At 40.8% G+C, this 23245-nt stretch overlaps 1 protein-coding gene across 1 annotated transcript; it reads left to right on the top strand.

The window, feature by feature from the left end:
• Positions 1-1145: 1145 nt before the first annotated feature.
• LOC128736215 (zinc finger protein 234-like) lies at positions 1146-20653 on the top strand (the record flags this gene model as incomplete). Its single annotated transcript, XM_053830697.1, has 4 exons — positions 1146-1227; positions 1308-1609; positions 13285-13626; positions 20644-20653. Coding segments are annotated over exons 2-4 (606 nt in total), but the record flags the coding sequence as incomplete, so codon positions are not given.
• Positions 20654-23245: the final 2592 nt, after the last annotated feature.

The following is a 23245-nucleotide window of genomic DNA, read 5'->3' as shown; positions in this document are numbered from 1 at the left end:
TTTGATATTTGGGAATGTCGATCATAGATGGTGCTAGTGTTCAGGCTACATGTGAGGTACGATAATTTTTGTTGATTTTTCTTCCAAGAGTTATGTCTGTTTGTCTGTGCCATAGTGATTGTGTCGCTAAAGGCGCATGAAATTCAAGACTAAAATCACAACAGCTAGCTTCTGGCGCTACTGTGTTACCTGACTCACTGCGAATATGCGTTGTGTTCGCGGGATCGTGTTGGTTCGAAAGGTTTCGAAAAATATCGCCTTTGTATCGAAAATATCGTTAATTTTGATCACTAAAAATAACGTACTTAAACGTTATATATCAAGTGCCAGTAGTACGCAATAATTGGATTGTGAAACTGAATTTTTATTCATGCAACTTTTTACAAATTAAATGCAATAACAAAAGCACAACTTATAAAAAATCGTTTGTTATCGATATTAATTGCACATGCGTTATAAACGAATAAAACGTATGGTTAAGTTTTATTTCAATAATACGCATATTCGCAGTGAGTCAGGTAAAACAGTAGCATAACGCATATAGTCCATATATACTAGCGCCAGAGGAGCCAAAGGTTGTCAGTGTGCAAATCAAAAGAATCATTTAGTTGGGAAACTATAGTCACAGATAAACAGACATAACACTCGTTTTCCATTCATCGTACCGATAAAACCGTCATTTCAAATTTGGGCTTAGTTGGGAATGTCTCCGTTTTGGTCAAAGTGGCGCTTTTTGACGAAAGAAGGGGAATTCCCCATAAAAAATACTTGCTACTTCGAGGGACACCCATATTGCTATTTGATATTTGGGAATGTCGATCATAGATGGTGCTAGTGTTCAGGCTAAATGTGAGGTACGATCATTTTTATTGATTTTTCTTCCAAGAGTTATGTCTGTTTGTCTGTGCCATAGTGGTGGTGTCGCTAGCATATTAAGTGATTTTAATTTGAAATTTTATCCAAGAATTCCGGAAAAATTTGTTCCTGAATGGATGTCTGTTCTCTGTGTTTGGATTTCTTTACTTCCACTTCTGCTCTGTGCCTTATTTTACTATTTTACCGATTTTACCCTCCAGATGAGTTTATCCTTATGTTGGTTGAATCTCGTTAGGCGTGTACACGTCATGTTTTTGTTTTTGTGTCCACTGGGTCCACTGAGACGCGGCTCTAAGTCCGGTTTTATTATATATATTTAATAGAACCAGATTTATTAGATTACGTACAAATGTAAAAGCGAATTTTACGATGCTAGCGAGTTCGAAGTTTAATGTTTTTCTTTTTCGTTTTTACCATTAACCATTGTGCAGGTAGTTGAAAGTTCATCGTCATAGTGGTTTGCAAGATTGCGATACAAAATGGAAACTTCAATAAAGTTGGAAGAATCCACTACAATAAAAGTTGAAGAACTTATTATAACCGATGTCTCACATGTAAAGAGTGAATTAATCGACACTAATGGATACTCCTGTGAAACTACACTGCCGACGACCTCCGGAGATAGGACACCGGTTGTGAAACAAGCATCCGCTGCAAAAGACATCATCGATGAAGTAACAGAGACGGCTCCTGCTGCAGCAGCTGATAAAGACGATACAACTGACGGTCTCTGGTAAGTTTACACTATTTCGGAATATGATATTTCGTGCATATACCTGCACTAATCTTAATATGTAGTTCATCGCTATGCAGTACGTTTTGTACTCCGCCCAAAATAGTCTGCAAACACCTTTCGTTCAAATACGGCACTCGTACGTACTTATGTATTCCGTAAGCAAAGTTGCTGTCTCAAGTCCATAAGAGAGAACTACCGGTCTGATTAGTGTTTTGTACATCATCCGTTTTGTGCGGCGGCGAATGCTCCTTCATCGAAGCGTCTTGCGGTGGGAAATACGTTGGATGAATTCTGTAATTGGAGAAAATGTTATTTTCTTATTTAACAGACGGGCAGTGCTAGGCTTGTGCTCCTGTCCACGGGACGAGAGTAGATGTCGTTTGCTGCAGACATTTGACCGTGTTGTGGTCAGAGCAAGCCCTTGATACTGGCAGCTCCTGAACTTGTGTCTAATGTTTCCTCGTCTCCTGGTTAGCTGTGTGATCCAGAAGATCACGGCGTGGACAGTCTGGAGCTGATCCGTAGTGAGCAGGGAAACGGAATAATCGGTCGTAGTTATGACCATGCTGAAACCATGCACTATTTCCCTATATGTGCACCCCGGGGATGGTTGCTCGCAACCTCGGTTGCGAGCACTCTTTATATTCGGCGAGGGATAGTCTATGTGGCTCCTCCATTGAGTAGCTACTGCTACGATACTAATTCTGCCGTCGCCCTTACGAGTTGGAGAGTCGCTTGACTGCATCGCCGAAGGTCTCAGGTTGACGTGTGTTCAGGATCAGGGACGGGTCGTGTTACACCGAGGATTGAGGTCCTCTTCTGCACTTCGCTCAGAGTGTAGTATGCTCGTAGACTGCTTGCGACATTGAGAGCAAACAATTTTTGCAAGATTTACCGCGGAAGATCCACCACAAATTTGCCATGGAGTCATACAACCTCCTCAACTGTTTTTTCACAAATTCAATGATCGACTTTCACTGAAAAGTGGACGTGTTTATCCCACCAATCTATCAATCGCTTCTCTTCTGTTGCAGCAACTCGCTCGCTTTGGAAGCCGACTCTGCTACTAGCAGTGGCAATCAACCGAAACACATTTGCGACATCTGCGGCGCATCGTACAAGTCAGGTAGTGGTTTATACTATCACAAGAAAATCCACTCATCCACATCCGTTGATCCAAAACCTGACAACTGTGACCAGTGTAGTTCTCGATTCACTTATAAGAGTGGTCTTAATTTTCACAAAAAGAAACACCTACCGTCAAGTTCCAATTCCAGTTCCAATTCTGAAAAGCAGAAGGAAAGCTTGGATAGTAGCGAATCCAAAAAACCGCTGTTTAAATGCGACATATGCAGTAGAACTTTCATGTCGAATCCAGCACTGAAGATTCACCGTCTTATAAAACATATAAAGGAAAAGAAGTTCAAATGCGATTTATGCGGTAAAGAGTACCACTTAATGAAACATTTGGAGAGGCACCTGAAATTTCACAGCTCGGAAGATTCGTATAAATGCGATGTCTGCGGCAAACGCTATAAGAGGAAAGACAGTCTTGTGGTGCATATGAAAACTCACACCACAACGCAATCTTTCGAATGTGACATATGTGGTAAAATGTGTACAGCCAGAACACTGCGGCAGCATAAAATTGTAAACCACACGTCGGAAAAACAATTCGCATGTACCGTATGCGGTAAAGATTTCTATATGAAACATTTGCTTGCAAGGCACGTGAAGCGGCACAGCTCGGAACGGTTGCACCCGTGTCCGGTTTGTGGAAAAGATTTTCTATTTCGAGCTGAGCTTGCGCAGCATATCCGCATTCACAGCGATGAACGGCCGTTCGTATGCGATTTCTGCGACGCAGCCTTTAAGACACGCGCTGTTTGGCAGAAACATCGGAGATGCCACATATCCGACGATCAAAAACACGCTTGTGATATCTGTGAGCGAAAATTTCGCACTAATTATGATCTCACTTGTCACATGAGAACGCACACCGGAGAGCATTCGCACGAGTGTGACATATGCCACAAAACGTTCGTCAAAGGCAGAACACTTGCTGATCATAAAATCACAAAACACACGCAGGAGAAGAATTTTAAATGTTCAGAATGTGGTAAAGATTTTCACTTGAAAGCACAGTTAACGGAGCATCTGAAAATACATAATCCGGATCGCTCATACAAATGTCTGAAATGCGAACAAGTATTTACGAGAAAATCCATGCTCGTTCGGCATATGAATCGACGCATCCACAACCGTTGATCCCAAACCTATGCAGTAAAACTTTTATGTTAAATCGAGCAGTGAAAGTTCACCGCATCATAGAACATACGACGGGAAAAAAAACTTTAAAGGAGATATTTGCGGGAATGAGTACCACTTAATGAAACAGTTGGAGAGGTCATAAACTGCGATATTTGCGGAAAGAATTTCACCAGCCGTTCTTCGCGTGTGAAACATATGCGTATATTTACTGACTAGGTTTATATTATTCATAAAAACACGAAACAAAGGGGGCTTTCATATAGGGGGTAAAAATCCACCAATCGTCACGAATAAATTGTTTGTAATGCTATATTCATGGAGTTTTAATTCGTATTACACAAATCGATATAGCTGTTTCAGACTAGTCTCTGAAACTGCGTAGCGGCTGTGGCTTAATTTAAACAGGGTGGCAACTCAACCAGGAAATGACCAGGAATTTTTTTCCACCAGGAAAAACCGGGAAAAAACCAGGATTTTTTACCCAAAACCAGGAAAAAAAAGTTAGATGCTTGCTGATTGCTTAATTACTTGTGTGACCATGTCCGTTGGTTCGACAAAACCAAAAAGTCTGCTTTCTCAACTGTCGACGGTCATATGCCCTGACTTTCACCTGTCGCCAGGAGAGGTTTGCATCAATAGTCTGAATCAATTGACTGACATTGACGGCGTAGCCCACCATTAGTCTCTAGGTTTGCCTCTTCCACTCTCCCTGTGGATTACAGTTGAGTCCAGGTTTCCTGCAGATTTCGTTCGATTCTCTTCTCAAAATATGTCAGATCCACCTCTACCTACGTTTTCAAATCTCTGTTTCTATCTGGCGCTGGTGATATTGACGATCGAGTGTAAGGCCACCAAGCCGGAATAATGTATTCAGGCAACGATTAATGATGACCTGCAGTTGTCTTCGCTGATAGATACGCACCACGTCTCGCAGGCAATAGACCGGATTTCACGTTAAAATTGAAAATCCGTGTTTGAGTCGGTAAAGTGATCTGATTTGAGCACCAAACATTCGAAAGTAAGATCCAAAAAATCGCCGCTGGTCATCCTGATTTGTGTGTTTATATCGGTCTTGGTACCACCGTCTGGGGTTGTCTGGCTACCAAAATATTCCACCTCCTCTACCTCTACTGTGAAATTGGAGGAATTGTTATTGTTCACTCCTACTGACTTGGTCTTTGCGACGTTGAGTATGGTCGCACCTGGAGTTGTAGCAGAGACCATCTAAATTTCTCTGCATATCATATTGCCATTGGGAGAGCAAGAGGTTGTCGTCGGCCAGCGCGAGGTCATTTAATTACTCCATTGTAATCCTCGGTTAGGTTTGGTATCAATGCCAATTAAAATTTTATTCATAAGGACGAGGAACAGTAGCGATGAAGGTATGTAACCTTGCCTCACTCCTGTAGCAACCCTTATAGGGCCCACAGAAGGATCCAATCCACCGGAAAAATTGCAGTTTTCCAGATATTGCTGAAGAACTGATGCAACATTTGCGATGACGATACTGGGCAAGCTTTCAGCATCTCGGCTGAAATGCAGACTATTCCTGGTGATTTACAGGACTTCATATATCCAATTTCAACTAACGACGGCACCTGTGGGTTGACATGGTCGATGCGACGTACTGTGGGCATCACGCGCTGCTGATTTCTCTAGTCTGCGGATTTTGAGACTCGGAAGAGTTGTTTAAATGTTTAGTTCAACGGTTAAGCTTGTCTCGGTCGGTCGATCAGTAATTAGCCAGCTCTGCCCGTGACGACATCCTCGCATTGGTGTTAGCACCACTAAGGTAGCAAAAAAAAAATGACCCTGGCTCTTTTGTCCCGTTTACAGAACTTCTTAACAGCCCTTTCCAGCTTGGAGTATCATTGATGGGTTGCTGTCTTAGTCGCCCTGGTTCGTGCATACTCAATCTTGGTTTTCGCCGTGTTTGGAATCAGGCTACGATCGTTTTTATTGTTTACTAGCTGACCCGACAAACTTCGTATTGCCACAAATTAACCTGTGTTGTACATAAATCATGAATCTCGGATGATCTTTGTCACTATCTCGAGTTTTGCAAGCCCCCCAGTGGGCGGCGCTTCCGACGGCGGGTCACCGGCAACACTCGCGATCGTCTCGTCCTGAATGATCTAGTGTTACTATAGATAGTTTTTGTGGTCTTGTTATTGATTAATGTTTTATGGAAGAGTCTCGAATTTCTCGAGTTCGATTAGTTTTTGAGTTTCGCAAAAATTTCTGTTTTATTTGTATGAGAGTCCATATCCCCCTACGACAGGGGTGAGAGGTCTCTAATTATCATAAAATAAATTCAAGACTCCAAAATCTCCTACATGCCAAATTTGGTTCCATTTGCTTGATTAGTTCTCAAGTTATAAGGAAATTTGAATTTAATTTGTATGGGAGCTCCCCTTTTAAAAGGGGAAGGGGTCGTAATTCACCATAGAAAAAATGGTTGCCTCCAAAAACACCCACATGCCAAATATGGTTCCATTTGCTTGATTAGTTCTCGAATTATGAGGAAATTTGTATTTCATTTGTGTAGAAGCACCCCCTCTTAAAGTTGGGAGGGGTCCTAATTCACCATAGAAAATATTCTTGCCCTCGAAAACTTTCACATGCCAAATTTGGTTTCATTTGCTTGATTAGCTCTCGAGTTATGAGGAAATTTGTATTTCATTTGTATAGGAGCCCCCCCTCCTAAAGTGAGGAGGGGTCGCAATTCATCATAGAAAAAAATTTTGTCTCCAAAAACACCCACGTGTCAAATTTGGTTCCATTTGCTTGATTAGTTCTCGAGTTATTAAGAAATTTGTATTTCGTTTGTATAGGAGCCCCCCCTCTTAAAGTGGGGAGGGGTTCTAATTCACCATAGAAAATATTCTTGCCCTAGAAAACTTTCATATGCCAAATTTGGTTCCATTTGCTTGATTAATTCTTGAGTTATGAGGAAATTTGCATTTCATTTGTATAGGAGCCCCCCTTCCTAAAGTGGGAAGGGGTCCCAATTCATCATAGAAAAAAATTTTGTCTCCAAAAACACCCACGTGCCAAATTTTGTTCCATTTGCTTGATTAGTTCTTGAGTTATTAAGAAATTTGTATTTCGTTTGTATAGGAGCCCCCCCTCTTAAAGTGGGGAGGGGTTCTAATTCACCATAGAAAATATTCTTGCCCTAGAAAACTTTCATATGCCAAATTTGGTTCCATTTGCTTGATTAATTCTTGAGTTATGAGGAAATTTGCATTTCATTTGTATAGGAGCCCCCCTTCCTAAAGTGGGAAGGGGTCCCAATTCATCATAGAAAAAAATTTTGTCTCCAAAACACCCACGTGCCAAATTTTGTTCCATTTGCTTGATTAGTTCTTGAGTTATGAGGAAATTTGTATTTCGTTTGTATAGGAGCCCCCCCTCTTAAAGTGGGGAGAGGTCCTTATTTACCATAGAAAATATTCTTGCCCTCGAAAACTTTCACATGCCAAATTTGGTTCCATTTGCTTGATTAGTTCTTCAGTTAGGAAATTTGTATTTCATGTGTATAGGATCTCCCCCTCCTAAAACGGGGAGGGGTCCCAATTCATCATAGAAAAAAATTTTGTCTCCAAAAACACCCACATGCCAAATTTGGTTCCATTTGCTTAATTACTTCTCGAGTTATGAGAAAAATTGTGTTTCTTTGGTACAGGACCCCCCCCCCCCCTTCTAAAGTGGGGAGGGGTCCTAATTTATTATAGAAAATATTCTTGCCCTCGAAAACCTTCACATGCCAAATTTGGTTCCATTTGCTTGATTAGTTCTCGAGTTATGAGGAAATTTGTATGGAAGCCCCCCCTTTTAAAGAGGAGAGGAGTTATAATTCCCCTTATAAAGAGAGGGGGTCTCAATTTACCATAGAATAAATTCTTGTCACCGAAAACACCCACATGCCAAATTTTGTTCTATTTGCTTGATTAGTAGTCGAGTTATGCAGAAATTTGTGTTTCATTTGTATGGGAGCCCCCCCTCTTAGTGAGGGGAGGAGTTTCTAACTATCACTAAAACCTTTCCTGGCCCCAAAAAACCTCTACATGCATATTTTCATGCCGATTGGTTCAGTAGTTTTCGATTCTATAAGGAACATACGGACAGACAGACAGAAATCCTTCTTTATAGGTATAGATTCGCTCCGAGCCTCGTAGGCCCCTTGGACCTCGATCAGTTCCAGTAATTGGAGCTACAAGCTGCTAGCTTTTCTTACCCGTTGAGCCAACTGGCAAGACAAGTTGTTGGGCAAGGGTCTGTGAAGTAAACTGTGGCCACATTCCGTAACTCTAAATTTTACAAAATTAAATAGCACAGCTTTCAATTCGAGTTACAGAATGACTTAAATTTTAAATAAGTACGAAATTTCTCTTTAAAGTAGTTAATCGTACTAGCTTAAGTTAACTTATGGAAACGGGTGGTTTCAATCCTCAGAAGGTGTTTTTGGCTCGGGTGGCACGTTCTTCATATTTATTTTGGACATTTCCCAAGTAACATTTTTGTTGTATTATAGCTTATTAAATTATTGCACAACTAATTCCCGTTGAACAACTGCTTAATAAGCTATTATACAACAAACATGGTCCTTGGGTTGTGCCTCGTTGCTTTGGCTTCTCATCATCACACACCTGATGGGAAGGGAAAAGGATCAGGAAGGGAGGGGGAGGGTTTGGATGGGGGAAAGAAAACGTCACAAAAACATTTAAATAAAAGAAAATCTGTCTTCCCGTATAGAGATGCCAATACTGGGGGTATTTCGAAAACCGGTTTTTCGGTATTGATAAAAACCGGTAAAAGTTAACCCTCTCTGTCCCATGGTAGCACAGGTGCTCCATGACTTCCGATACTAAAATTGGCCGATAAAATTTAATATGGATATTTTGATTTCATAACGTAGTAAAAACATTGTTTTACAAGCTGTATAATTGCGTTTGGCCAATTGCTAATTAATAGCTTATTTACATGATCAAAAACTGTAAACCACCGAAACACCCCTGGGACAGAGAGGATTAATAATCGAAAACTACATTTAAAAATTTTATGATTTGAAGAAGATCTTTCCATAAGCAATGGTACTCAATTTCTTTAGGCATAACTAATTGACTAGTTCATTAAAAAAAATAAGTTTTAGAACGCGAAGAGAATTTATCATGCCATCTCTTAAACGAGAAAAAAATTGCGAAGGCAGAGAATCTTCATTCAGTATCCTCGGAAAAAGGAAGTACCTTACAGAATTTTGCTAGCAAAACACCCTTGATGTCTTGAAGTATATTACAAAGTCATTTGTTTTTAAATCACGAATAGGGCGGTTAATTATAAAACGAATAAATTTAAATTTATGAACTTTCTCTGAAATTCTACCAATACAGTTAATCGAACAGCAGTTTTGCGATACCTGAGAGGTGTTCCGAGAGCAGCACTAGAATCGTAGAGTTTGCAATTTTTCCGGTACAGCAATTCGACAGCAGCCTGGACTGGTTCTGACACTGCAACGATTTCTTCATTCTTCATGATTTACTCATCGCATAACTAGTACAGCGCATGTTTACCTTTTAGATCCGGCAGAGACGTTCGAAGAGATGATTGGAGCTCGTAGAATTGGCTCAGCCCTGTCAACAGGCTATTCTAACTAATCAGAAAGTTATTTCTATTCCAATTTGTATTAGCAACCGAACGAATCCTTCTTCCGTGGTGTGTTCTGACATTACTCCGTCAATTTTCACTAAAGATTTTCTAAACAGCTTCACTGTATATCGCACATTTTTGTTGTTGAGAAATATTCTTCATAAATCGGTGCATTCAAGTAGGAAATCGGACCTGCTTTGCCCTTCGCAAAACGCTACGATCAAGAAGCATACCCTGGTGTACGAAGCTGACAATGTACAAAACCCTTCATTAACCGGTAGTTCTTCACAGACTTGAAGCTGTGACGTCGCTCACAGTGGATATACGCGCCCTTGTCGTATTTGGAAGATGCTGCGGATGATATTTGACGGAGCACAAACTGAAAGCGGAGAGTGGGAACGTTTTATGAATCACGAGCTGCATACACTTCTTGAAAAGATTGCAATCGTATATCTGGCTAAAGTCAGTAGGCTGCGGTGGGTTGAGCATGTCGTAAGGATGCCAAATGACAGTGCGACAAAAGCGGTTCTCTTCGACAACCCCACCAGCACTCGGTGGGATCCACGTGCTAGATTGCTCAACCAGATCAAAAGCGACTTGTAACCAGTGGAAAGTTAGCGATAAGTGACCCATGGAGTGGACTGAGTTGAATGGAGACAACTGCTTAAAAAACACGAGGCACTCCGGCTCTATGCTGACAACAGTGAGGTGTTTCAGTGGTTTCTCTTTGAAAAAATTACATGATTGAATTACTATTTGTAGAACTAAAAAAAGCAAAGCAAAGCCTAGGTGCTACATTCCGTTATCGAAACTTGACCTTCTGTTTTTATGCGACAGAATTCGCAACCAGCTTTCAGACTGCAGGACAATTGCAGGGCCAGTTGTTACGATCCTATTGACTCTAACAGCCTCTCTCAGTCGGGATTCGAACATACGACGACTGGCTTATTAGGCCAGCACCATACCTCGAGGCCAACTGGGAGAACTATCAACCATGACATTAAGTTTGCCCTATACTTTCAAAGTTTTACCAGCGATTTAAGCTTCTTGAGTTGTTATTTAATCATGCAAGAAAATACTGGTTTTTGATCGTGGAAAAACCGGTAATTCGGTATTGGAAAAGTGCCTGGCAATACCGGTAAAACCGGTAAAGCATCTCTACTCCCGAAGGGATACTGATTGTCTTCGAAAAGAGCATAAAACTTTTAACTAAGTTAGGAAACTTAGCACCCCCGAGGGGATGACCTAGCAAAGCGTTCAATCCGTCATGCGGAATTGCATGAGTTAAGCCATACCACCCAAAATCTTAATCCATGCCCCTTATAAGTAGGCATGAATGAGTTTGGGGGAATGGCATACAGAGCCCTGTGCAGACCTCTGAGAAGCGCATCTCTCAAAGATGCCGTAAAATGACGGCTTACCATCCTAACTTGGAACCGCAGGTCTGTAAAAGACAGACCCAGACGAGAAAAAGTATCTTGTTCGATTTTGTCTCGATTTTGCTTCTTTCGCGGATTTTTCTCATAATGTTTGCCTTTAGCTGAAGTAGCCGACGCATTTTCATGAGAAAATTCTGCTAGAGAAAACTCACCGCTGGTTTCAATCCTAGTCAGTGTAGCAAATATAAATTATTATCCTTACTCTTTCACATTTAGTGAAAGGGAATGGATAACCCGGCAAACTTTCCAGCATAATATTCAACACAAAAAACTTGTATTTTTCCTTTCTTGATGCTAATTTTGAGTTATATTCGAAAACCAGGAGTTTTTCAAAAATCGACTAGGAAAACCGGGAAAACCCCAGGAATTTGAAATCACAGATTGAGTTGCCACCCTGTAAGCTGTTCTCGTTCATGATTTTCCATAGCTCTTTCCGGTCGATGGTATCATATGCGGCTTTGAAGTCAACGAATTAATGATGCGTGGGAACTCTGCATTCACGGCTCTTTTGGAGGATTTGCGGCAGTGTAAATATTTGATCCGTTGTAGACCGGCCTTAGACGAAGCCAGTTTGATGAGCTCCCACAAATCTTCGCAATTAGTGATAGTCGGCGAAAACCGATTTGGGACAGCACTTTATAGGCGGCATTGAGAACGGTGATCGCTCGATAGTTCTCACAGTCCAACTTGTCGCCCTTTTTATAGGTCGGGCAGATAACCCCATCTTTCCACTCCTCCGGTAGCTGTTCCGTATCCCAAATTCTAACAATTAGTCGGTGTAGACAAACGGCCAGCTTTTCTGGTCCCATTTTAATAAGCTCCGCTCCGATGCCGTCTTTTCCAGCTGACTTGTTCTTTAGCTGCATGATGGCCTCCTTAATTTCGCTTATCGTTGGGGCTGGCACCTCTTCCCCGTTTGTTGCACCGTCGAAATCGCTTTCCCCGCCGCAACGGTTCTCCGCCTGGGCGCCATTCAGGTGTTCGTCGAAGTGCTGCTTCCACCTATCGGTCACCTCACGATCGTCCGTCAGAATACTGCCAGTCTTATCCCGACACATTTCGGCTCGCGGCACAAATCCTTTGCGGGATCCGTTCAGTTGCTGGTAGAACTTTCGCGTGTGTCTTTCCACGTTTTGACGTGTGGCACTGCGCATCTTGGCCGCCCGCGCAGCATTTTCCTCATCCTACATTCATCGTCAAACCAATCGTTCCGCTGTTTCCGGGCCACATGCCCGATGGAGCTCTCCGCTACACTGCTGACGGCTGTTTTGATAGCGTTCCAACAGTCCTCGAGAGGGGTTTCGTCCAGCTCGTCCTCTTCCGGCAGCGCAACTTCGAGTGAATGCGCGTAGTTTGCGGCGACGTTCGGCTGCTTCAGCCGCGCGAGATCTAACCGAGGCTGGCGTCGGTACCGAATGTTGTTCACTACGGAGGGTCTTAGGCGCATCTTAACCATCACTAGGTAGTGGTCCGAGTCAACGTTAGCGCTTCGATAGGATCTGACGTCGATAATGTCTGACAAGTGCCCGACTGTCGATCAAAACGTGGTCGATCTGTGATTCTGTCTGATTTGGTGACCTCCAGGTGTAGTTGTGATGGAGGCGACAAAGTCGATAAGTCTTAGGCCCATTTCATTGGTCCGTTGGTGTGCACTGAACCTTCCAATTACCGGTTTGTATTCCTCCTCCTGGCCGACCTGAGCATTGAAATCCCCGATGACGATCTTGATATCACGTTTTGGGCAGCGGTCGTATTCACTCTCCAACTGCGCGTAGAATTCATCCTTGTCGTCATCGGTACTTCTGAGGTGAAGGCTATGCACGTTGATGATGCTTGCGGGGGTTGCTGGTTTCCCTATTAATTTTTTTAAAGATATTTTTCGTTGCGCTACTTGAAATCTGCTGGGTAGAGAAATCAACTGTCCTTTACTTAGTAGCTTGGAACAGAAGGAGTAAATTACTACACAGAGTGCTCTGGTACCATGCAGGCTCCGTTCAGCCTGGCGAAACTTAATTAGACCCCCAATCATTCATCCCTAGGCACGAGTCGTGTTACACCGAGGATTGGGGTCCTCTTCCGCATTTCGCTCAGAATGCTCTTAAACTGCTTGCGACATTGAGAGCAAAAGATTTTTACAAGATTTACCGCGCAAGAGACTCGATGTGCAGCTCTGGATGCATCCACCACTAATTTTCCAGGGAGTCATACAACCTCTTCAACATTTTTCTTCTTCTAAAATTCAATGATCGACTTTCACTTAATAGTGGACGTATTTATCCCACCAATCTATCAATCGCTTCTCTTCTGTTGCAGCAACTCGCACGCTTTGGAAGCGGATCCTCCTTCTGGTAGTGGCAGTCAACCGAAGCACACTTGCGACATCTGCGGCGCATCATACAAGTCACTTAGTGGTTTACACTATCACAAAAAAATCCACACATCCACATCCGTTGATCCAAAACCCTACAAATGTGACCAGTGTAGTTCTCGATTCACTCAAAAGTGTGGTCTTAATTTTCACAAAAAGCAACACTTATCGCTGTTCAATTGCGTTTTATGCAGTAAAACTTTCACGTTAAATCGAACACTGAAGGTTCACTTCGTTACAGAACATATGTCGAAAAGGAATTTCAAATGCGACATTTGCGGTAATGAGTACCACTTAATGAAACATTTCGAGAGGCACCTGAAATTGCACAGCTCGGAATGTCCATATAAATGCGTTATCTGCGGCAATGGATATGAGACGAAAGACAGTCTTGTGAAGCATATGAAAACTCATCACACCACGCCGCAATCTTTCGAATGTGACATATGTGGTAAAATGTGTACATCCACACTCAGCCAAATTCAGATATGATTTTCATAACATGGATCGTATGAATCGGGTAAATGGAACACAATTTCGCTTTCATACGAAACGTATGATTGTCATACGCAAAATAAAGAACTTCATAAGCCGCAAAAAGAAAAGCATAGTAATTCGTTTTGAATTTCATACGAACGTCGTATGAAATACTCGAGAGTGCTAATGCGAAAAATATAGAAAAAAGTGTCAAAGTTCAAGTCAAAATGGCGGCCGCACAGGTGTTACATTTCGTCGATGAATCCGATATAATTGAATTTGTATGTATTTTGATATATTGCACATTCTGTTTTCTTACTAAGACATAGTTTAACATAATCTGTTTTGTTTAGGATGAAGCAATTTCCGAATCTCCGAATCCGGATGAAGCATCTATCTCTCATTCTCCGGCCGGGATACAAACTTCCGTAAACGACGAAGGACACGCTTATCTAGACGATAATCCAGGCGCAACTGTACATTTTACTACGGAGAGTTTACGGCAGGAACTTCGGCAAACGGTATTGGGGAAATCTGTGCTCAGCCACGCAACGGAAAAACCATTATCCGCATCTGGCCAGAAGCTTGTGGTGAACATAGTTTCACAATACCACGTAAACAAAAGACGAAAAACAAGTTCTGATGTCGTGTCTGATTATGCGGATACGATTATCAGCGTATTTCCAAAGGAAAAAAAGGTATTTCGTCACTAATTTACTTAAAAGGTTGATATTTATACTCTTATATTGTAGGACACGTATTATGTACAGAGAGATAGAGGAAATCCGGGAGGCAAACTATACAGTCGGATAAATTACATAAAGCAATCAGATCGCAAAAAGCTGAAAATAGAACAAGAACATATCAAGGAAACCTCAGGGGGAAAGACAGACGATCCCACTTTCTCCGACGAAATCCAAAGTGCAAAAAATTGGCTCGACCTGAACCACAGCCCATGGGCCTCAGTTTTGGATAAGTGGGAAACGTCTTTCCCCCTGAGGAAGAGTTCGTTGGGCAAAGGACCGGGGCGTCGTGGCAGCGTTGTGACAATATGCCCTCACTTGTGCGAGGAGTACGGCTATCAATTGGTAAATATTCTAAATTCAACCAAATCTCAGTTAAATATTTTCTATTCGTACTACTTTTCTTTCTATAGCTCGATATCGACTACAATTTGATGGGCTTGGGAAATGCGGCCGTCGCACAGAAAAGGTGGGACGTGTTAGTAACACCTATAGCAAAATATATAGCCCGGAAAGCGAAAGATCCATCAGCCAAAGCACTATTAGATACAATTAAAAACGAAGCGCTTTCAACAGGTACCTATGAAGTATTCCACCACTTAATATTAGTTTCAGCTGCGTAGGGTAATGGATGTATTTTGGACCATGCGTTACTCGTCTCTATTATGACCCACCCCGGCAAAATCAAATGGATTGAGCTAAAATATAGAGACCGTGAAACGCATGGTCCAAAATACCTCCATTACCCTATTACCTGTCATCGCGATTCCGTTCCGTTTTCACTTTTGTCAAAACTGGGTTACCTCCGCGAGTATTCTTTGAGTGTGCTGATCTTGATTGGCTGTGTAACAAAGTCACAGGAAAGCTTCAGTGTGAAAGGTGTGAAATAAGTGTTTAAAACGATGAAAAACGCTGTTAAATTATTGTTTGAACAGTCTGTTACTTTTCGGCAACTCACCGACAACAGTAACAATTGTGGCCCATCGGCAGCAGCATCTTATGTAACAGCACCTTCTGCAACCGTCGATTAGCAGGCCTATCAGACAGCGAGAGACTCTGGAATCTACGCGAAAAATGGTATACAAACTTGCGGCAAACAGCGGCATACAAACTTGCAAGAGTGATAAAATCGACTATCTATCAAGCTAGTCAATTTTCAGCAGGCAACTAATGCTAATCTGGATGGTTTAAGGTTTAACCGACGAGGACTAGTTAGTGAAGTATTTCAACATTATCTCGAAGAGGGGTGAATAATAACATGCAAACTAAGTAACTTTATAAAAATCAGTTTTTCAACTTTGAGTGCGATTTTCTCATTTTCGTGTTTTGTAACATGGGACAGATAAGCTTTCGGCTGCAGTACAGCAGCAAAATAAAAGGCCAAAACTGATGATGTTAATCAAGGACAAGTTAGATCCTTAGATCACAAAAAGTTTCCTCTGTGAATGCACCGCACCCACTTAACAGACTTCAGTTACCTTCGGTAGACATTCGTTGAACGATATTCGTGATTTGATGTTGTGAATTATAGGTACCTAAATAAACTGTAAGTAAATTTTATGCGAAAAGTAAAATTATGTTGTTTTTCAGCAATTGAAGGTTCCATTGCCAGAAATGACATCGGACACCACATCTGTACGGACAGGACAAACGCAAGCAGATTTCTGCGTTGAAAAAATGTGACTGCAGTGGAAATTTCACATGGAACAAGCGTTTACTCTCATGCACACCCAACATCTAGTTTGGATATGTATCGATTTTCAGTGGTGGTCGCCGCAATCGTCGCAATAACAGACATAATTTCTCAACATTGCCGAATACGTGGCAAAGTGGTGTTCAACTGGATAATTCGGAAGAAACTTAATTAATTACAATTTATACTTGATATGCCCTGCAGGATTTCGCAAATTAGTGCAAGTGCAATTGCAAAAACTGAATAGAAGATTATTGCGTGTGAGGTGTGAGTATAAATTATTAAATTGTGAAGATATAAATATCATTAACCTTGATATATTTATAGCATGCAAATTACATCAGCCTTTAATGGGTTTAAGCTGAAAATACTGTTCATCATCCAGTAGCAGCAACAATACTAGTAAATCAATTTTAACTTCGACGAATATTCTGTTCAAGTAGAAAAATTAATAATTTCGTCAGTTGCCGATCAAACAGTGGCTACTATCGAGAGCTACGCGATAAAAGCGACAGTGGTAGCCTACGATCACAGTTACGGCCGTATTCTATACACAAACATGCAAAGTCAGCAAATTTTACTACTACTACTGGCAAGAGCGACAGCTGGTTATATAGTGATCGCAACTAAGTACGACACTTCTGGAATTAATGCCGCCAAGGTGATCAATATAGCTAGCAACTCAGGCCAAGTGAATGACTCCAAGCAAAAGGATCAGGTTGTAAACGGCTATTGTAGCTGTCACATAATGCAGAAGACGATTGCGGGTATACGTTCCACAAACTGCATATCTCGACTAAAGTACGCAGCACCCAAGTCGGATGCAACGGCCTATCCCGTTCTTCATAATATTGACAATTATTCGGGATACAATCGGCTTTGTATAGATCTACCACGAATGCAGCAGCGTAGTCGTCGTCTTTAGCAGCATAGAGCCGGTGTGCCTTGTGCTATTTCAAGCAGTTGTCTCCACTCAACTCAATCAAAGGGCAATTGTCGAATGCAGCAGCAACAAACCAAAAAATCTTAAAATGCGTTGGTTTGGAAAAACTAGGGTATGCTCCCCAGTAATAAACCATTTTTATATTATAGTGCCTCCCATTCAGTTTTAACAATTCGGCACCAACTTTTCAAGAGGGCCAATCTGCAACATGTAAACAAACCGAGTGAGGCTTTCTTTCTCTATGCTAGTCCAGCAAAAGACAACCCTCACCCGGTTTGTTTACATTTTGCCGATTAACCCTTTTGAAAAGTTGGTGCCAAATTATAAGCTTATATTACTTATTTTTATAGATTTATGATCTGAAACAGAAGGAGCTAAAAATAACACATTTTATTTCATGCAGTGCTAAAACATTAATTCTCACTTGTCTGCTAGTGGGTTAACCCTCTGTTCCATTCCGATAGTAGCATAGGTGATCCATGACTTTCGATACCAAATCATTCGATAAAATGTTTATGGTATTTTAGCGTGGTAAAAATATCCATAGGATTCAGGACGTAATAGTAACATTGTTGTGTAAGCTATATAATTCTACTTCACGAATTGCTTGTTAATAACTTGATAATAGATTAACCAGATGAACAAAATTGTGAACCACTCAAAATACTTAAATCAAACTTTACCGATAATGTGATTGCCCAAATGTACGTACACCCAATTAGATACTTCGTATTACCAGTTAAGAATAATTCGTAATCTGTAGCAATGTAAGTGTCTAAAAAGCAAAGCCTTGGGCTTGAACGTCTTTCTAAGACTTGACCCTTCTTTATCGACAGGTTTCACGGCCGGCTGTTAGAGTATACACGACAGTTCGAGGCATTAAAATAAGCAGTAAATCAGTCGTTTATTAGCATCTCTGGCGTTTTATACTGCAGGTTGTTTATCAGCTTTTTGACTGCATAACTGTTGTAAATTGGCATCCACAATTCTATTTAAATTCTTCTTGTTGGTAACTAGCTGCAAATAAGCATTGTCAGCAGTATAAGAGGGCTAGCAGTAAAGTAGCCGCATATTTTGCCAAAATAGTATTTAAGTAGCATTTAAGGCAACTTAAATGCTTATTTGCTTGCTTTTAAATTGCATTGGAAATGCTTATTGGTTACCTGGGTAGTGCAACAATTCTACTGCCGGGTTTTGAACATATGACGACTGGCTTGTTAGACCAGCATCGCACCTCGAAGCTAACCGGGTGGTTAATATACCTTTGGTTGGGTAATAACCCTCATTTTTTTCTGTGGGAATGCACCCAACCCAACATATTCCAGGGGTGGGTCGAGTACCGGTTCCTGCAGTGAGTATCTATGTTATACATGGTACATGATGTTGTGCAATGAAGTCAGAAAGTCAAAGTATTTGCATAAAACGCGCAGAATGTCATCCCTACTGACTCTCATAACGAATATGCGTTATATACCGGGGAGGATCTCCTACCGCAAAAACTATAATTTCTCGTTTAGTTGATCATAAATTCGAATAGAGCATACAACCTTCAACACTAAAAGTAACTCACAAAGTTGCTGTTATGTAACACATAAATAAAATTGTAATGTTACAAAGTTATTAAAATTTAACATTACATTCAAGAAGAGAAATGATAACATTGTTTATTTGTTATTTATCATAAGATAGCATGAGAATTTTTAGAATTTTAATAAGAATAGGTTCGTTATGAGTTAAAAAACACTAAAACTAATCATTAAACCAAAAACTAAAGGTAACCCGGGGCAAGTGGGAATGGCCCATAACTCGCTTCAACATCAATTTTTCCAATTGAGCCTTTTTTAGAAATGAAAGATACAACTTCAATGCATACATGTAAATCATAGCTTATTTATAATTAGACCAACCTCGAGTTTTTAGTCTTGACCTTGAAATGCGGTGAAACATATTTATTAATATTTTTTGAAGCGGTGGTTCTACAATTGATGAAGGGACGGTAGGGGAAAGTATTGAAAAAAAATTTCCTTGCTTTCCCTTACCGTCCCTTCATCAATTGTTTCAAAAAATATTAATCTATACCTATAAAGAAGGATTTCTGTCTGTCTGTCTGTCTGTCTGTCTGTCTGTCTGTCTGTCCGTATGTTCCTTATAGAATCGAAAACTACTGAACCAATCGGCATGAAAATATGCATGTAGAGGTTTTTTGGGGCCAGGAAAGGTTTTAGTGATGGTTAGAAACCTCTCCCCCCACTAAGAGGGGGGGCTCCCATACAAATGAAACACAAATTTCTGCATAACTCGACTACTAATCAAGCAAATAGAACAAAATTTGGCATGTGGGTGTTTTCGGTGACAAGAATTTATTCTATGGTAAATTGAGACCCCTCCCCTCTTTATAAGGGGAATTACAACTCCTCTCCTCTTTAAAAGGGGGGGCTTCCATACAAATTTCCTCATAACTCGAGAACTAATCAAGCAAATGTAACCAAATTTGGCATGTGAAGGTTTTCGAGGGCAAGAATATTTTCTATAGTAAATTAGGACCCCTCCCCACTTTAAGAGGGGGGCTCCTGTACCAAAGAAACACAATTTTCCTCATAACTCGAGAACTAATCAAGCAAATGGAACAAAATTTGGCATGTGGGTGTTTTTCGAGACAAAATTTTTTTCTATGATGAATTGGGACCCCTCCCCACTTTAGGAAGGGGGTTCCTATACAAATGAAATGCAAATTTTCTCATAACTCGAGAATTAATCAAGCAAATGGAACCAAATTTGACACGTGGGTGTTTTTGGAGACAAATATTTTTTCTATGATGAACTGGGACCCCTCCTCACTTTAGGAGAGGGGGCTCCTATACAAATAAAATACAAATTTCCTCATAACTCGAGAGCTAATCAAGCAAATGAAACAAAATTTGGCATGTGAAAGTTTTCGAGGGCAAGAATATTTTCTATGGTATATTTTCTATGGATTTCCCCACTTTAAGAGGGGGGGGGGGCTCCTATACAAATGAAAAACAAATTTCCTCATAACTCGAAAACTAATCAAGCAAATGGAACCAAATTTGACATGTAAGTGGTTTTGGACGCAAGATTTTTTTCTGTGGTGAATTGAGACCCCTCTATTCTTTAGAAAGTGAGTTATGGCCCATCTCCCCTTTAAGAGGGTGGGCTTCCATACAAATGATATGCAAATTTCCTCTTATCTCGAGAACTAATCAATCGAATGGAACCAAATTTGGCATGTGGGAGATTTTGGAGTCTTGAATTTATTTTGCGATAGTTAGAGACCTCTCACCCCTGTGGTAGGGGGATATGAACTCTCATACAAATAAAACAGAAATTTTTGCGAAACTCAAAAACTAATCGAACTCGAGAAATTCGAGACTCTTCCATAAAACATTAGTCAATACAAGACCACAAAAACTATCTATAGTAACACTAGATCATTCAGGACGAGACGGTCGCGAGTGTTGCCGGTGACCCGCCGTCGGAGACGCCGCCCACTGGGGGGCTTGCAAAACTCGAGATTGTGACAAAGATCATCTGAGATTCATGATTTATGTACAACACAGGTTAATTTGTGGCAATACGAAGTTTGTCGGGTCAGCTAGTTATTTATAATTGGCAACTCTGCTCGACTGAGTCACTGTCGAGTGTCGAGTGCAAGAAGAACGGGCAGCATAGCGGTTTAAAGCACGACCAAAACAAAGCTAGCTCAGGCGTCTGGCTTTTTAGCGGCGGACACAGTCGAGTTACTCGACAAAATCGGGTCGCGTGTGACTTACATAATACCAAAAGTCGACTAGTCGAGCAAAGTGACACTCTACGTGACTTACAGAAAGGGCCCATAATACAGTAGACTCTCGGAAACGTGAATCGATTGGGGATTGGGTCAATTAACTTTTCTGAATAGTCCTAAGAATTATTAAAAATGATGAAGACAAATACGAAAATAGATTCACGGAAATGGGATACACATTTTAATGTATGTACCTACTATTCCTTGTATGTTTAATGTACCATTCAATAAAAATAAAATAAATAATGTATGTGTGAGTTACAATGAAAGGGAATATGATGTCCAAGAAAAAAACTACAAGGCCTAAGGGTTGTACGAAAGGGTGACGTAGGACCATATCAGATCATTAGATCAAGGACTAATGTAAACTGCATTTCTGGCATATGTATGTTTATAAAAATCAGTTAGTGTCATTGTTGAATTAAATTTTTAAAAGAGCAGAGCGAAATATTCAAACTAAATGCTTTATTGAATGCAATGGTGGCTTTGAAAATACGTGGACGGGGATTCATAAGTACAACGCCTGCAATCAATAAGACATGGAGATTTCTTTTAAAAATCACTTGTGGACATCATAAAGGTTGAAATAGTAATGAATGACCAGCCCACAGATTATTGTATTAAATAAGATTCTGCGTTGTAGCTTGACATGTTTCAATAATCTTACTTTAACTCGCTTGTGGCCTTTAAAAGGGCCATTGGTTGCAAATAACGTTAAAGCCAAAGCACGTTAATCGCAAATATGACGTGCCATTCGAATGCCCTGCACTTTTGACTTGAATGCATCAGGTACATAAGTTAGCGGCGTCGATTCTCTTTCACAGCTTTCACAGCTTACCGCTTCTTACATAGCAGAAAATATGGCTCATACGCAAAAATTTCTGTTTTATTTGTATGAGAGTCCTTATCCTCCTACCATAGGGGTGAGGGGTCTCAAACCATCATAAAATAAATTCATGCCTAAAATACCCCCCTCCTCCCCCATACCAAATTTGGTTCCATTTGCTTGACTAGTTCTCGAGTTATAAGGAAATTTGAGTTTCATTTGTATGGGAGACCCTCCCCCCTCCCCCCTATTAAAAGAAGAAGGGGTCTCAGTACACCATAGAAAAAAATCTTAGCTCCAAAAATCTCCACATGCCAAATTTGGTTCCATTTGCTTGATTAGTTCTCGAGTTATGAGGAAATTTGTGTTTCATTTATATAGGAGCCCCCCCTCTTACGCCCTCCTCAAAATTGCTGGTCATTTTATCTATCCAACGACATATAAATTGTTCAATTTCGTTCAGTAGTTTAGTAGTTATTAGCATTTGAAATCTTTCATTCAAACGTTACACTTCTATTTTCGTTTTCACAAAGTGCTACCCAGTCCCAGTATAGTAAACAAAGACGTAGTCCTACGTCAAAAGATGTCCAAAATGGAGTGAACCCCAGATCTGGAGATTCTAGTTGGACTGTCCGGCGCCAGGATGTTGTAGTGGCTGGCCTCAAAATCTCCCGCCAATATGGTCCCATTTTGATTTGTCCATCGGTTGCCCCACATTTCATGGCGAGCATTGAGGTCAACAGCAATGATGTACTTCTCCTGCCGCCGAGTTAGCTTGCCCTAATTCAACAGCAGTACCGTCCCGGGCTCTGATCTGTTTGGGACAGTAGGCCGCAATTATGTTGATTGGGCCCATCGACGTACTAACCTCGACTCCTATGGCCTTAATGACTTTCCGTGATGACGGCGATGTAGGTAAAAAATTCAATCCCATTACAAGTACTCGATGTAGGTTAACTTTTTACCTATTATGTGATACTCTGCACAGGTACATAACTAATCCCGCATACTGGTGTTTAGTGCAGGTAGCCACATCAGGCGCTGGTAAACCATTTAAAGACCAGCAAACAATTTCGTATTGTACGCTATTCTTGATGTATCATATAAAAATGCATGGTGAAAGGTATTTTCAGACATATCGCTTTGATTTCAGAAGTAAAAATAAGTATAAGTGATTTGAAGCATTATTCGAGTTAAATAAAAAAAATATGCAGTTTATAACAACAGTTTATAACATATGAAAGATTTAAATAATTTCCATTACCTTTTACAGATTCTCGACTACCAGCTCTTCTTCTTGGATTGAACACTGTCCTAACTCCAGTTAAAGCAGCAAACGGTTTTAAACCAACTATAGTGACAGCCCAAGCCGATACACTGCTTTTTAGCGAGACCGTCGATGAAGCACGCGTTAAAATT

Source organism: Sabethes cyaneus, chromosome 1 (genome assembly GCF_943734655.1).
Source record: "Sabethes cyaneus chromosome 1, idSabCyanKW18_F2, whole genome shotgun sequence".
In the NCBI taxonomy this organism is placed as follows: domain Eukaryota; kingdom Metazoa; phylum Arthropoda; class Insecta; order Diptera; family Culicidae; genus Sabethes; species Sabethes cyaneus.
The sequence above is the reverse complement of the archived record's forward strand: the minus strand, read 5'-3'. Positions and strand labels throughout refer to the sequence as shown.